Below are 14,090 nucleotides of genomic sequence, written 5' to 3'. Positions count from 1 at the left end.
AGTAGAAAATGTGATATTCTCCTACAAAGGTGTTATATAATCATTCAAATTCAACTCTCATGACTTGGCAGGTCACAAATAAAGGATTCAAGGGTATTGCCAGCAATAGTCTTGTTCTGTTATGGACAGAGAGAAGACAAAAGGGGAGGGGCACTCACGACTTCTTCACTCAGCCTGGATATTTCTAGACCTGACCCATTTAAACAGCCCTGGGAAGCTGCAAGCACAGGTGCATCTGGATGGCTGCAACTGCCAACCAGAATGCGTAATTACATACATTAAGATGCTATTAAATCACAAATTGAAACAACTGTCAAAACTGATTTGCGTGTATAATTTGACGGGTGGATGTGCAAACTACTCAGGATTTGAACGGGAGAATCCCAGGCTGAGGGTTGAATCACTTTAGTTTCATTTTGAATACTTAAACAGAAGATGTGTAACTACGCATTCTCATTCTTTTATAACAAAAAACAAACATAAGAAAAGCTCATGTCGATCCCAGTGCACCATTGAGTTGTTTTGCAGGCCCATAGTAGTCTCTGAAAGGGAAACAGTGGCTGTTACCAGCTATTACACACGGCCTATAGCCTTGGACAATTAGTGCAACTCAGTACTGCTTTGCATTGTGCTGTTGTGGGATGGAGGGTGAATGATATCCATATTTAGAAGGCCCTCATTGATTCTTCCTCACTGAGGCACAAAAGATTTGTTGTTTGTCCAGTCTTGAATAGCGGGACTTTAATGAAACTCTGAGTGAGGACATTTTGCTGTTCATGTAGTGTAACAGCATTCCTTCTCTATGTTACATAAAAACATCACAGTGACAATACACAACCACAAATATTTCACACCATCAGAAGCCCTCTGAAAAACACTGCACCCACCAAGACTCCCATCTCCTTGTTCCAAATGTGTTTCCCTTTTAATAAACTTGCACACATGATAGAGTGATTCCTTAGCCAAAATGGCAGATGATGAAGGATAAGAGAGGAGTGTGTAGTAAAGATTTAATTAAGCTGCACCATGGGATGGCTTACTGTGACTCCAGAGACCAGGACAGAGGAGTTTGTGTTTGCTGAGTGCAGCTGTGAATAATATCTACACTATTCTTACTTTGACCTACATGTACTGAGAGGAGGATCTGAGAATATGCCCACATGAGTGCAGGTCTTTTTTCACGGTGAGGCTGCCAGAGGGGGTCACCTTATGGTAAACCTTATGTTAACTGAACATTGTCAATCTCTGCTGGAGATAATCTGGGACATAAGAAACATCCGCACTGCCTGTTTCCCCTAAAAGTGCAGCTCAGGAGGAAATGAAACTCGATAGGATGCTGCACTACTGAATCCCTCCCACTGTGAATTCGCAGATTGATGTAGGTTTACAAGCAATTTTCACCTCCCCTGGTCTTATCCTCATGACGTAGATTTTTATGGTCTCCATGGAAGACTCCCATCAGCACTTTACTTCATTCCCTTTGAAATCAATGCCGTCTCTTTTGCTCCTACTCAGTGTGGGTTACCATGGATACCGCTCCCAAATGGTTTGGCTTGTACATGAATTTGTTTATTTGAGTGTTACTTGGAGTGGATTGGAATGTTCTTTTTTTGTGCAGCCAAAGTCAACATGAATTACTAGCATAGCCAAATTTCATTAAGTTGTTGTTTTATCCTATTTTATGCTATTCTACCAGGGTGAAGATGCAGAGTGCTCCATTTGATCGAGGTTTCTTCGGAGAGTGATCATGAAATTCTGTCTCAGTTACCTGAAGACACCAGAATGAGTGACTCTTGTTCACTCAGTAAAAGCCTTACAATCCACTGCGTATAATCTAGTCTGATCCATTGGGAATCAAAACTACGCCAACAAAACATCCAAGTCCTTCATTTGGTTGCAGTTCTACAGTAAATCCTCACAAAAACACACGGTCTGAGTGGTGTGCGCACTATACGGACCGCCAAAACTGTAAATTATGTCTGAGGCAAGAAAGTTGGGCAGAGAGGATTGAGTGGTTTAATTTGTTGAAGACTTAATCAGGTTTCAATTGGAATTAAGGGATGACATGGTGTGCATCTCTCATAGAATCTCTCATAGAGATTTGCCCCTGCTGCACTTCACTCCCTTCTGAGTCTGCCACTGAATCTGAGAATCTACATATTTCATACAGGGCTTGAAAATGTATCTTAAAGAACCACCCACATTCAGACATATGTCTATCTAAATCTGGCTGTGTGAAAAATTCACCATTACAGGGACCGCTGACATCCCCAGGTTCCCTGGAGATCTTGTGACACAGTCTAGCTGAGAAGTGTTTGCCTTAACATCTCGGTCTAATGTGTTTTCCTTGTTTCCTCTGACATATCATTACAATCCAAAATAAGCGAAGCTGAGAGTTGCTTTGTATTAGCCTGCCGCCCTGGCTATTTTGGGTTGGACTCAACGGGGCCTGGCTGTGTGTGCATTGCCACATCTCTTATGTAATTCCCTCTGATGGGAGCACAGAAATCAGAAGGAAAGTTTGTTGAGAGTCACTTAATCTTACAGAGAGTTAATTGGAGACAGCTGGAGAACTGAAGGTTGTTTACTGTGCCAGCATGAGCGAGGAACAGTGTAGGAACAAAGCAGAATGTCCAGATTCTTCCGTATGGCTCATTATGGCTGATATGTCAGAGCAGCATGAAAGCCTGTTTGAGCAGTGGAGGCAGAGTGAAGCCGTGTTCTCCTTTAATTTGGTATAAACCTGATTGATCCCTGTCACAGGGGCCTCTAATCAACAGAGACTCATTGATTTCCTCTCCACGGAACCTATGAGGTGCCTAAGACACCTGCTAGAAGCCAGCTGACAGACACTTATGCCTGCTAACTAACAGCTGACACGAACTGATGCCAATGCACTGTGCTGGAGAGGGTGAGTCACACATGCTCCGATAGATAGATCCCACTCTCAGGGATGCTGGATGCCGCACAATGTGAGATCCATGATACTGTCATTCTGAATCATATCTCATACACGTGGTATATCACAGATGGAGTCTCGGTTAGCTGTGGTGTTTTGTCACAAGGATGCACAAGATTTTATACAGGGAAGAAAATAAATAATAGCAACACACACACACACACAAAAAATCCTGCTCAGCTTCCAGCGTGTGCAAGCAGTAGAAAACTGTCCTCCCTGCAACATAATGAGCTGTGTCAAAGCTATAAGTATCATTGCGATCTTCAGCCTGATCAGCACAGTTTGTCTGTAGTGATTTCTATCTGCTGTGAGAGTGCTTCAGTAAGCAGTTTTCCTGCGGCAGTCACATGCTCTGGGCCGGGGCTCACAGCCAGCTGTCCCCATCATCAATTCAGACAATGCAGAAGCTGTAGTGAGGTGAGACTTTGGGGTAGATGTGTGTGACATAGGGACAGGCAAGGAAAGGAGTAAAGTAGCTGATTTTTAACTTCACAGCATTGCTAATAACAAAGATGATCTGCAAGCAAAAAAGAACATTTTGTCTGCCCCATGTTGTATCATGGAACAACTCTATGGGGGGCGAGAGAAGTTTTTGAGGTTACAATTTGAATGGATGCACAAGTTCTCAGAGAAAAATCTGAAAAGTTCCTGGGAGAGGGACCCTCCTTCTTTTGCTCGTCCTGAAGTTTCTTTCTTTTTTTACCCATTTATGGATTTTTTGGAAGGAGTTTTCCTTATCCAAATTGAGGTTTTAATGGTCTAAGGATACAGAGTGTCTAATAATGCACAGATTTCCTTAGAGGCAAATTCATTGTTTTGGGCTACAGCCAACATATTAATAAAATTGACTAGACTTGAGTAAACTTAAGTTGCTCTCCAGCTCATTATCAAAGGAGAAACTATAGGCCATAAAAGTCCAGTTTCGATAAACAATCCACCTCACTTCCACCAGTATATTGGCCCACAATTAATTTTTTTCTCATCACCATATGTACTGCATTTCCAGTAATGTGGGAGGAACAACAGAGGTGACCCATCAAATGTAGGATGGCAGAATGAGGGCTTTAACAGAAGACCCAATTCTCCAGGCAGCTTTTTTTTAAAAAGTCTGTCTGCAAACTTTCTAAAAATGAAAATGTCACATTTGCTTTGCCTTATGGAGGAGAAAGCTGACTACGAAGCACCTTACACAGCAGGATGAGCAAACAACCATCAGTTTCCCCGGAAATGCCCAGTTGTCCTCAGGCCTCCGTATTCAGAGATGTACGGAGAGAGACCGCATTGCCACTCGCAGACTGAACACCCAACCCAGCCTCCAACACCCCAACCCCCGCACTCCTCATAAAAACACGCACAACCACGCCTCCAGAGGCACGCGCACAGGCGCAGGCTCAGACACACCTCCTCTTTCCCCCTCCATCACACACACACACACCCTCTCTCCCTCACTCAGACACGCACACACACACACAAAGACATAAGGGACTGTGAGAGCATCCCTCGGTGAAGCAGACAACATGTAAGGCAGCAGGAAGGACGAGTGCTCGGCTCCGGCAGGCTCACAGCAGGTGCGGTAGGCTGAAGCTGCACCTCACGGAGGACAGGCTGCTGCTTCACCATGTCCACTGCATCCGATCAACTCACTGGCAAAACGGTAAGGCCCCTTGTTGACTTGCGAAATCTTATATTGCCAAACTTAGTCGAAAGTCACCCCCCTCCCCCTTTCTGTTCTGTCCTGGTTTGAACCCGCTGCTTCCTTCTTTTTCCGCAAACGATGTCATTCCGGCGGGCTCAAAGGCATTAGGTCAGCCACAAAGGATGGAGGGCCGTGTCCGTGCCGCAGCACCAAAATAATAGGGGTGCCAAGTGCGTTAGAGCAAGTATTTGGTAACGCTTCAAGGATGAATGCGCCATGGTATGACCCCATGGGGAGGTTTCAGGCCGATCGGCATCACGTTTGTTATTGTCCAGAAAACCAGGCAAAATGCTTCAATACAGTTTGCGCAGTTTTTTTTTTCAATTTCAAATTACAGCAAGTTAGTGAATGTTACTAGACCGCATGTAAAACCACAGACCCATTTAAGAAAAATACTGTAACCTATATCACAGGGAAATATAACCTATATGACTGTACTGTACATGAATATGAGCTATAGAGATAGAATTTATTGGATCAATATAGAGTCACACTTGTGTGTCACAGATGCATTTTGCCTCCACAGAGGATATCACAGCAATTTACTTATAAGGAGTCATTTTTTTCAGACTGAGATTTTGCCCCCCCAGTATGCAACTCCAGGAGTGTTTCATGGTTTCTTTGCTGTGTGCTGTAGCCATGGAGACAGTATGTGGCATGTGGTTTTATACTTGTGCTAGAAAGTGTGGTCCCTCTGTTGAAGAACAGCCTTGTAAGCCATGAATGCGAGTAGGAGAAAGCATGCATTTAGTTAATTTAAGCATGTCCTGTCACCGAATTCTAAAAACAAATTGCTGTGTTTCTCTAAACTTTAGGTCAGAGATCTGTGATTGCACACTTTCCAAGAAGTAAAGCTTTATAATGTGTCTACAGGGACTTGAAGTGTGTCAGCGGTGGTCAGTAGAGATGTTAGTGACCTTATTGTACACCTGTTATCAATTCTGTTGTTATTATTTATCTTTTATGGCTTTTCTATAGTGCTGTGTTGGGATTTGTACAGTACCCTGCAGTGTTATTTGTACAATATCCTTGCACATCCATTCATATGTTTAAGAAAGCCTGAGCTAAGCTATCCATATCCATTAATGTATTAATCTAAACTGGGTAGCTGTTTGAGACAAATAGATTGAGGTTGTAAACAACTCACTAGATGTCCACACTTAACACCCTGCACTGTACTGGACCTACGTTTTATACTATATAATGAAATAAGTCTCATCATGGACTTATCCACCGTGTTGACATCTTGTCTCATTCTTATGAAAGATAGGAAGACTGAAAGTAAGATGGATTTAAGTACCATTTTTACGTCAGCACCAATCCTATTATCATTTACATATTCTTGGCTGGTAGGATGTTACTAATGAGTTTCTTCCTGCCATTATTGCAGAAGTACTTTATTAAATTCATATTATAGTGGCATTCATCCATTAGTTGAATCAGTCCCCATGGTGATGGGATGGAAGAGCTAATAAGAGCATGTAACCTGCATTTTTTTGTGTTAAATTTAGCTTACCAAATTTAAACATTTCCTATCTCAATGAATGATTCAGTCAAAACACTCACATTGTAATATGAATACAACAGTATTTAACATATAAAATGCCATGTAATAGGATAAATATCATGAGATGTTCAAGGATTAAGTTGATGTACTGTGTATAAAATTGATAAACCTTAATTGTGATCCATTTAAAAGTGATCCATTTAGCCAGAAACTAAGAGATTTGGTATTCATTTACAACAGCTAATCAAAATCAAAATCAATCAATCAAAACAATCATCATATACAAATGTAGCTTCTGTGTTTCTCTTTTAAAAAGCTGCAGAATACACACAGTTACCTCACTATATGTTTTTGAAACAAACAGTCCTAAGGAACCAAGCAAAGCAATGGACGACAGTGTAGTTTTGTCTGTCGAGGTTGGTTGTGTGTGAACAGGCGTGATATTTAGGTATACTGTGGAGACATGACAGGGAGATGGCTGGTCAGTCCTTTCTCATCACGATGAACAGATGGTAACTCAGGGTTGGCTCATGGGTGAGAGCCAACAAGAAAGCCCATGTGTGTGTGACACATAAAAATCCATTGTTGAATTGGATCGTTTTAATCTAATAATCTATGAACTAAGGCCTAAATTAAGGCCTAAAGAAATACTCCTAGTGTTCCTTAAGCAGAGATTGACAGAGGGTGTCTGTATTATTTATAGATAAGATTTGAATAATTCAAACAGTAGACCGAAGAAATGCTTTGTTGCATGGTATTTTTTAATTTTAGAAACAAGGATAGTATTCCACTGAAACTGAAACTAACTTTTTTTAATAGCAATTTTGTTTACATGTAATATCTAATATGCAATTAGTTCCTTAGCACCTCATTAAAATGGTAAACATGGTATCCTGCAGCAATGCATTAAAATTGCTTTAAATTTGCCCCAAATGACATTTTAATCACGAATCAAAAAAGTTGAAAATAGCTTTAATATTACTATCTACCAACATATTTAATCATTTATATTTTTAAAGTAATATTAGAAATAAACACATTAGTTTTTTTGCACTTTCTTTTGATAAAAAACTTCTAAGTAACAGTGCAAGATAATGTAAATAGCTAATGTTTGCATACAGCATCTCCAGTCTAATTAAAGGTCATGTCTTATCAGTTTTTATAGTTTGATCACAAACAAACCACCTCCTCAAAAACCTCCTCAATTATTATTTGAGATAAAGCATGGTGGTGACATTGCTCAGATACAGCAACTATCTGTTGTGGTTGTTGCCATGAAATCTTCCATTAACTTGGTTAGTAAATCAACAACTACATCTGCTAAGTTTATACCCAATCATCTTCATAAGTATGAAACCAAAAAGACTCTTTGTAGATTTATATAAATCATATGTATTAAATTATTTTAAAATGTAATAAGAAATTTGGTATTCTGATTAAGCAAATATTAACTGTTGCTAGTGTTTGCTGGAAACAATTTAATGTCTGTATCTTGTTTCAGAACATTAATACATTAGAACAACAGTGCAATGAAGTGCATGTGTTTTCATGTATCTCTTTCTTTCCACAGGCTGTGTTGATCTTGAATCACACTGAATGGGGAGCATTGAAGTTCCATTAAGATGACACGGACGCATCCCCCTGATATACTGGCATCAACTCTATATCGGGACATTACTCTAAATCCCATCACTGACCACTCCATTTCTCTCCGTTCCTTCCAGCAATGTGACTTGAAGATGATTGACAAACCAGAAATCATCAACAAAAGACACTGTCGTAGCTTTGACTTCATTGAATCCCTAGACGACCCACAGTCCTTCCCTTCTTCAATGGAGTACCCTTACAAGAGGGCTGAGCATCAGACATTAAACAAAGATCTAATGTGGAATGGACTAGATCAACCGGGGCACCTTCGCTTTTCGTCTCCTGATCTGTTTAACACCAGGCATTTCCAGCAGCACACCACTCAAGACAAAACCAGCCATCTTACATGGTCAGACTCTAAAAATAGAAAAAGATCTAAAAGTGCTCCCAGAGTTAAGTCCACCCTCACTCCTGTGCCCATCTCAGTGTCTCCGCCAGGAGCCAGGAAGGGGAGAGATGCACCTCAGACTGCATCAGATACTTTGAGGACTTCTGAGATGCATCGAGAGTCATATTCCTCTAACAGGGCTTTTTTGAATGAGGTCCATCCTATCAAACTGCAGCCTCATTCCCCCCTCTATGTCTCTGATTGTTTTGAAGAGGATAAACCAGATAAACCAGCCATTACCCCTCATGTCAGGTGCCGTGTTGATATTAAACCAGATGCTGCTGTACTCCAGCACACATCCAGGCTGGTTCCCAGTGTACGGACCGAGCATCTTTGGCAGAGATACTCACAGGCCAGTAGCAGTAGAGGTTTGTATGTACCACGGCAGATTGTCTCCTCACCAACGCCCATTCCAAGCGAATGCTACAGTGGAGATTTTAGACAGGGATACCACTACACCACCAGCATGTCTCCCATCTCTTACCAGCATATAGACATGCACAGAATGCCATCACCAACAGCACCATATCTGAGTCAAGAACAAAGAGCTTACTCAAACCCGAACATTCCTACAAAGTTTTTCTATACAGAGGATCCTGTTCGGTATCCAGTTCATCCCTATTCTAGGGCATACTTTCAGGATGATCGGTCCAGTCTAACCAGCCATGGAAGTACAATGACTAGTCAGTATGATCCAAGGACTCGATGGGTGCACACCCTTCCAGTCAGGTCTTATTACACAGACCACATTTCCAACCGAGAGCCAGCTAACTCTGTATATAGTAGACCTTACTCTACAAGTGAGGCAGGGTCATACTTTTCTCAAACTCCACTGTCCAGATCCTACTACGGAGAGGACCACCGGTTCAATCCATACCATCAAAGTAGCTCAAGGTTGTTTTATTCCAAGCCATTCAGCTCTCCTGAGGAGCAATACTTTCCATCAAGGCCATATCACACAGAGGGTCGTCGGCGCCCTCGAATGTCCCAGGCCTTTTCAGATGACTGGTATCGCTCAAGTATATCTGGTTACTCCAACCAGTCCTCTCAGCACACACCACCAAGAGTACGGCAAGACCCTGGTATACCCCCGTGGTTTACTAACAGCTGCATGGAGACAAGTAGACTAGGAGCAGAGGTCAAAAACCACTCCAAGTCTTGGGACAATATTCTATATCCACGGCATGACAGAGAGCAATCAGTGCCTCGTGGACGAAGCTATGAAAACCTATTTTACCAAGCAAGGCATGGAGCATCCGCTGATGTTACATCTCAACCTGTTATCCTTAATCTCTCAAGTTCACCAAGGCGCTACGCTGCTCTGTCACTCTCCGAAAACTCATTAGAGAGGGGCTCAAGCAATGCGTGGAGGAATACCAAGAGCGGGCAGTGGTTTGTAACTCCGGAGATCACCATAACAGACAATGACATATGTGCAGGCAACAGCAAAAGGCGTGATGTGCACACTGTCAGCTGGGATACACTGGACAATGAAAAGACACAATCTCCGAGAGTAATGCATCAGAAGCAGACATCCAACACAGCAGACATAACTAAAGACAGGAAACACAACAACTTCTCCCTTCAGCAGAGTCTGGAGCAACTGGACGAGCTATTAGCTGACTTGGTTGTTGATTACAAACCACCAACTAGCAGAAAGTCAAGTGAGGACATTTTGGACCAGCTGAAACACCTGATTAGTGAGGACGATGAAAAAGGCAGAGGGTCCTCTGGACTTGAAAACCTAGGATGTTTGAACACTCAGCTCCCATCCTCTAAATCCAGCCCTGACACAATCAAAGACCCTGACAGTGGGTGTGATGCATTACAAAGGAGTGCAGAAGAATGTTCTCCAGACCACAGCACAGATGAAGATGACACCATGGTGTGTGCTAACAAGAAGTGCAATCGGACTGAGAATATGTTCAACGCTTGCTTGTACTTCAAATCATGTCACAGTTGCTATACCTTTTACTGCTCACGAAACTGTCGCAGGGATGACTGGGAGATCCACAAAGAGACCTGTCTGTATGGCCGTGTGAGCAGTGTGTGTCGCCACACACTCAAGTTCTGCAGAGAGAATTCAGAGATTCATAAAGCCTTCTCTCGTGTTGCTAAAGCTGGCTACCTCTCCAGAGGGAGAGGCGTTCTCTTTCTGGGTTTTGCTAATCCAGAGACAGCTGACAACTTCCTGCAAGTTGGGCTGGAGAGTCTCCTCATGTCTCCCACATACTTATCTCTCAGAGAGCTGGATGGCTTCAAGGACAACCTAGGTGAATACTGCAAGGAACTGCAGCATGCAGGTAACGAGTACGACCCCAATGAATGTTTCCTTCTGAATGTATCCATAGCTGTTGGTGAACTGGTACCTAACCGACCGTCACCAAGGGTCCAAACGCCAACAGTTCGAAAATATGCAAAGGTGTCCTTGGCCTCTTCAAGCCCTGACAAAAAGGTACTCAGGAAGGATAGTGAAATGGAAACTCTCATTCTCACTCCGCCTCCAGGCACACCAGACATTGACAAGGAGGGGGAGGAAGGAAGAAAAGCCAGAGAGGTGTGCTTTGTCAATATCCAGCGTGAGCTCAGGATCAGGGGAGTCTTTCTTCGTCACGAGTACCCCAAAATCTATAATCAGCTGTGTGAGTTTGTGGAGAGCAACAAAAGGTTCACTCCAACTACTATTTATCCAATTGATAAGAGAACAGGGAAGCAGTTTATGTGCATGATCATGGCTGCATCAGAGCCAAGAACACTGGACTGGGTGGGTACCCCACATCTCTTGGATGATATTATATAGAAAAGCACTAAATAGTAATAATAATGATGTCAGCTACACTAGTGTACATACTGTAAATACATGGTGGGATTTAGCAAATTGAAAATTGATATGGAAATGTGTGTGTGTATATCTGTGATCAATCTCTCTTTCTGTCTATTCTCTTATTTCTTTCTGTTGCCACACACAGACACACACACACATACACTGATACTCACACGTACATAATATACACAGTTTGAAAAGTTGCCCTATGTCGTTTTTGGCTTGTTTTGATCCTGTTGCACTCAGAAGAGTTAATAGCCTGCATGTAGACTAGGCACAAACTCAATTATCCAGGTGTTTAAGATGTGAACATGTATGATCTGTGCAGTTTCTGCAGACAATGTATGAAGCACACAATATTTATGAAGTACACATCTCATTGCCTCCACATAATAAGGCACAGCAAGGTCTCATATTGTAACAGTCACCCACAATTGTTTTCTCCAACAAATATATCAAAATTTTCTATTATACCTTGTTACAGTGGTTGTACTATTACAACTGTTTATTAGTACTTAAGTATTATTTCCTAAGTATACTGTAGTTGTGTGGGTATTTTTTGTTAAATTATTGCTACATTAGTTATTGTTTGATAGACAAAAAAGTACAATCAAACCACATCTTTTGTTTTCCCACTTCATTAAGAATTTTGTTAGAACTTATTTCATCTCGTGATAAGATTTGATGTCATTCTCGTGTTCATTGCTTTGTTTGAAAGTGGCCTTCAGTTGAGAAAAACAATGCATTTGACACAAAGCAATGTATAGATTTAGCTATTTCTAAAGGCTTAACAGGTCTTGACCTGGGTTTGAACTACCATTGTAAATGAACAATTATTTTGCTCAAAGCATGTTATTTATATTCAGGTATTTTAATATTGATATTGCTTATAATTAAATTTATTATGTTAATGAGAGACCATTTGATGCTTATGTAAGAGGTATATTATATATTGAATATTAGATCATTTGAAACATACAAACTAATACCACAGTATGTTCTTAAACAATATGCAATAAAAGAGCAACCTTAACATCTATATTGTAAAATCCTATTTTATTATCAATATTGAACAATTGCTTGGAGCCAAGAGCTGCAAAGACTTTGTTTGCACTAAATCATAAATTATAAAATAAGAATGTTCCTAACATAGCTGCAGCACTGAACCCAGATATGATGATATGCCTGCTTCCATTGTCACTGTTGACTAATCTAAGGTTGCTCTTTTACTTGATTATATATCTTTGTGCAAGACCTTCCTCAACTTTCTATTTTGTGATGTTTATAACCTATATATAAATATATATAATAAATGGAATTTAACAAGTGACCTCATGGCTTTGCATTTCTCTTCTATACTGCTTATCAGGCATTTCAGCAGAAAGGGGAAATTATATAGTACTCATCTACAGCATTTATATACTAATTGATCACTGTGTCTTATAGCGAGAACCGAAGACATCCAGTCCCTTTTGCTCTTGAGCTGGAATATTTAATATTTCATAGGTTTTTGACATACATGCAGGAGTATTCAATCAGGAAATATGTGAGGAATCAACCATCTCCATGAAAGCTAAGACACTATAATAAAAAATTCTACTATACTAATCTACTATAAAAATTCACAACTATTATAAAAAATGGCCAGTTGGTTGAAATGTAAAAATCAAGTGTCATTACTTTGAAGTGCGGCTCTTGATCTTCCTGATCTCAATATAATAACTCTCTTATTTTAAAATATTGGCACCCTTACACACTAAATACAAGAGTGAATGTTAAAGTGTAAATATGGGAAACTTGTGCAGCTACATCCTATATGATACCTGTTTAAGGTAATTTTATTGGTCCAAATAGTTGATGATAAGCAAATATAAAGGATATGAAAGGATGAGGGCTAGAGTACATGCCTATAATTAAAGCTTGTAATAATCTGCAGCAAATAACTTAAGACAAGCAACAGTAAATTTACATGAGTAAATATGTGGTTCATTTATTTATTTTTTGGCATTTTGCCTTTATTTGAGGCCTGACACTGTAGAGAGATACATGGAGGAGAGATAGAGAGTAGTATGATATGACTTGCTCTACCATTAATATATTATAAACCATACTATATGCCACTATATACATATTATAAGGGGTTTGTAGTGTTTCCTGGACCGGCTTTCTTCCATGTTATTAGATCACCACCTAGTGGAAGAATGCAGGTATTACCTCTACCTATTTTGTGCATTGTACCCAGAGTTGCAGCATTTCCCAATGATCTCATATTGGCACTCTGCAGCAGCTAAATCCAGCAGTATTTATATTACAGTATGTGGCCATGATGCAAAATAAAGTTGTCAAATTTATTTATGAAAAACCTATGAAAACAAATTGTGATGACTGTACAATGCAATACAATGCATAAAAATAAAAACCCAAATGAATTTCAGATTATTTTCCAACACTGAGTGGTTGGCAGCATCATGTATGTCAGTTATCAATATCAGGTGCCTTCTCACAGTTGGTGAGAAAGGGCATAAAAGGCAGGAACAGAAAACCATACTGGCCAGTATATTCATACTGGGGCACAGTAATGGGAGGCACAACGAATGGGGTTTGGAGCAGCCTTCAAGTCAAGTCATTTCTATTTATATAGTCCAATATCACAAATCACAAATTTGCCTCAGGGGGCTTTACAATCTGTACAGCATACAACATCCTCTATCCTTAGACCTTGGTGATCATGACATTCTTTTGAGCTATTTTAGATCTTCTGAAGCTGAACTACTTTTTTTGCTTTTCCTACAGTGAACAGTAATTGCAAAGTCATGGTGGGATGATATAAAAGGATGAATCTCTTTTTCTCTCAATATCATGGAAGAAAAAAAGCTGCAGTATCTGGCAGTACTCAAAATGGCCCTTGCCTTTCCGTCCCTTGTGCAGAGGGGTTTAGATAATAAAAATAGATGAATGAATCTTACTTGTTAGCTTGCTTATCCAATGGATGTAATGCCAGCTACACTACCCATAACTCACAGAGCTGAAATACATGTGACTGTAATCATAGCAAAAGCATTTAATTTC

At 40.5% G+C, this 14,090-nt stretch overlaps 1 protein-coding gene across 1 annotated transcript; it reads left to right on the top strand.

The window, feature by feature from the left end:
* The first annotated feature begins 4,346 nt into the window (after positions 1–4,346).
* On the top strand, positions 4,347–12,353 carry unm_hu7912 (un-named hu7912). Its single transcript, XM_044366886.1, has 2 exons — positions 4,347–4,613; positions 7,733–12,353. Exon 2 carries the CDS (start codon positions 7,785–7,787, stop codon positions 10,995–10,997), a length of 3,213 nt encoding a protein of 1,070 aa, XP_044222821.1. The 5' UTR covers positions 4,347–4,613; positions 7,733–7,784; the 3' UTR covers positions 10,998–12,353.
* The last annotated feature ends 1,737 nt before the right edge of the window (positions 12,354–14,090 follow it).

The sequence above is a fragment of the Thunnus albacares genome, chromosome 2, assembly GCF_914725855.1.
Source record: "Thunnus albacares chromosome 2, fThuAlb1.1, whole genome shotgun sequence".
Taxonomy (NCBI): domain Eukaryota; kingdom Metazoa; phylum Chordata; class Actinopteri; order Scombriformes; family Scombridae; genus Thunnus; species Thunnus albacares.
Note: the sequence above shows the minus strand (reverse complement) of the source record. Positions and strands in the feature narration are given on the sequence as shown.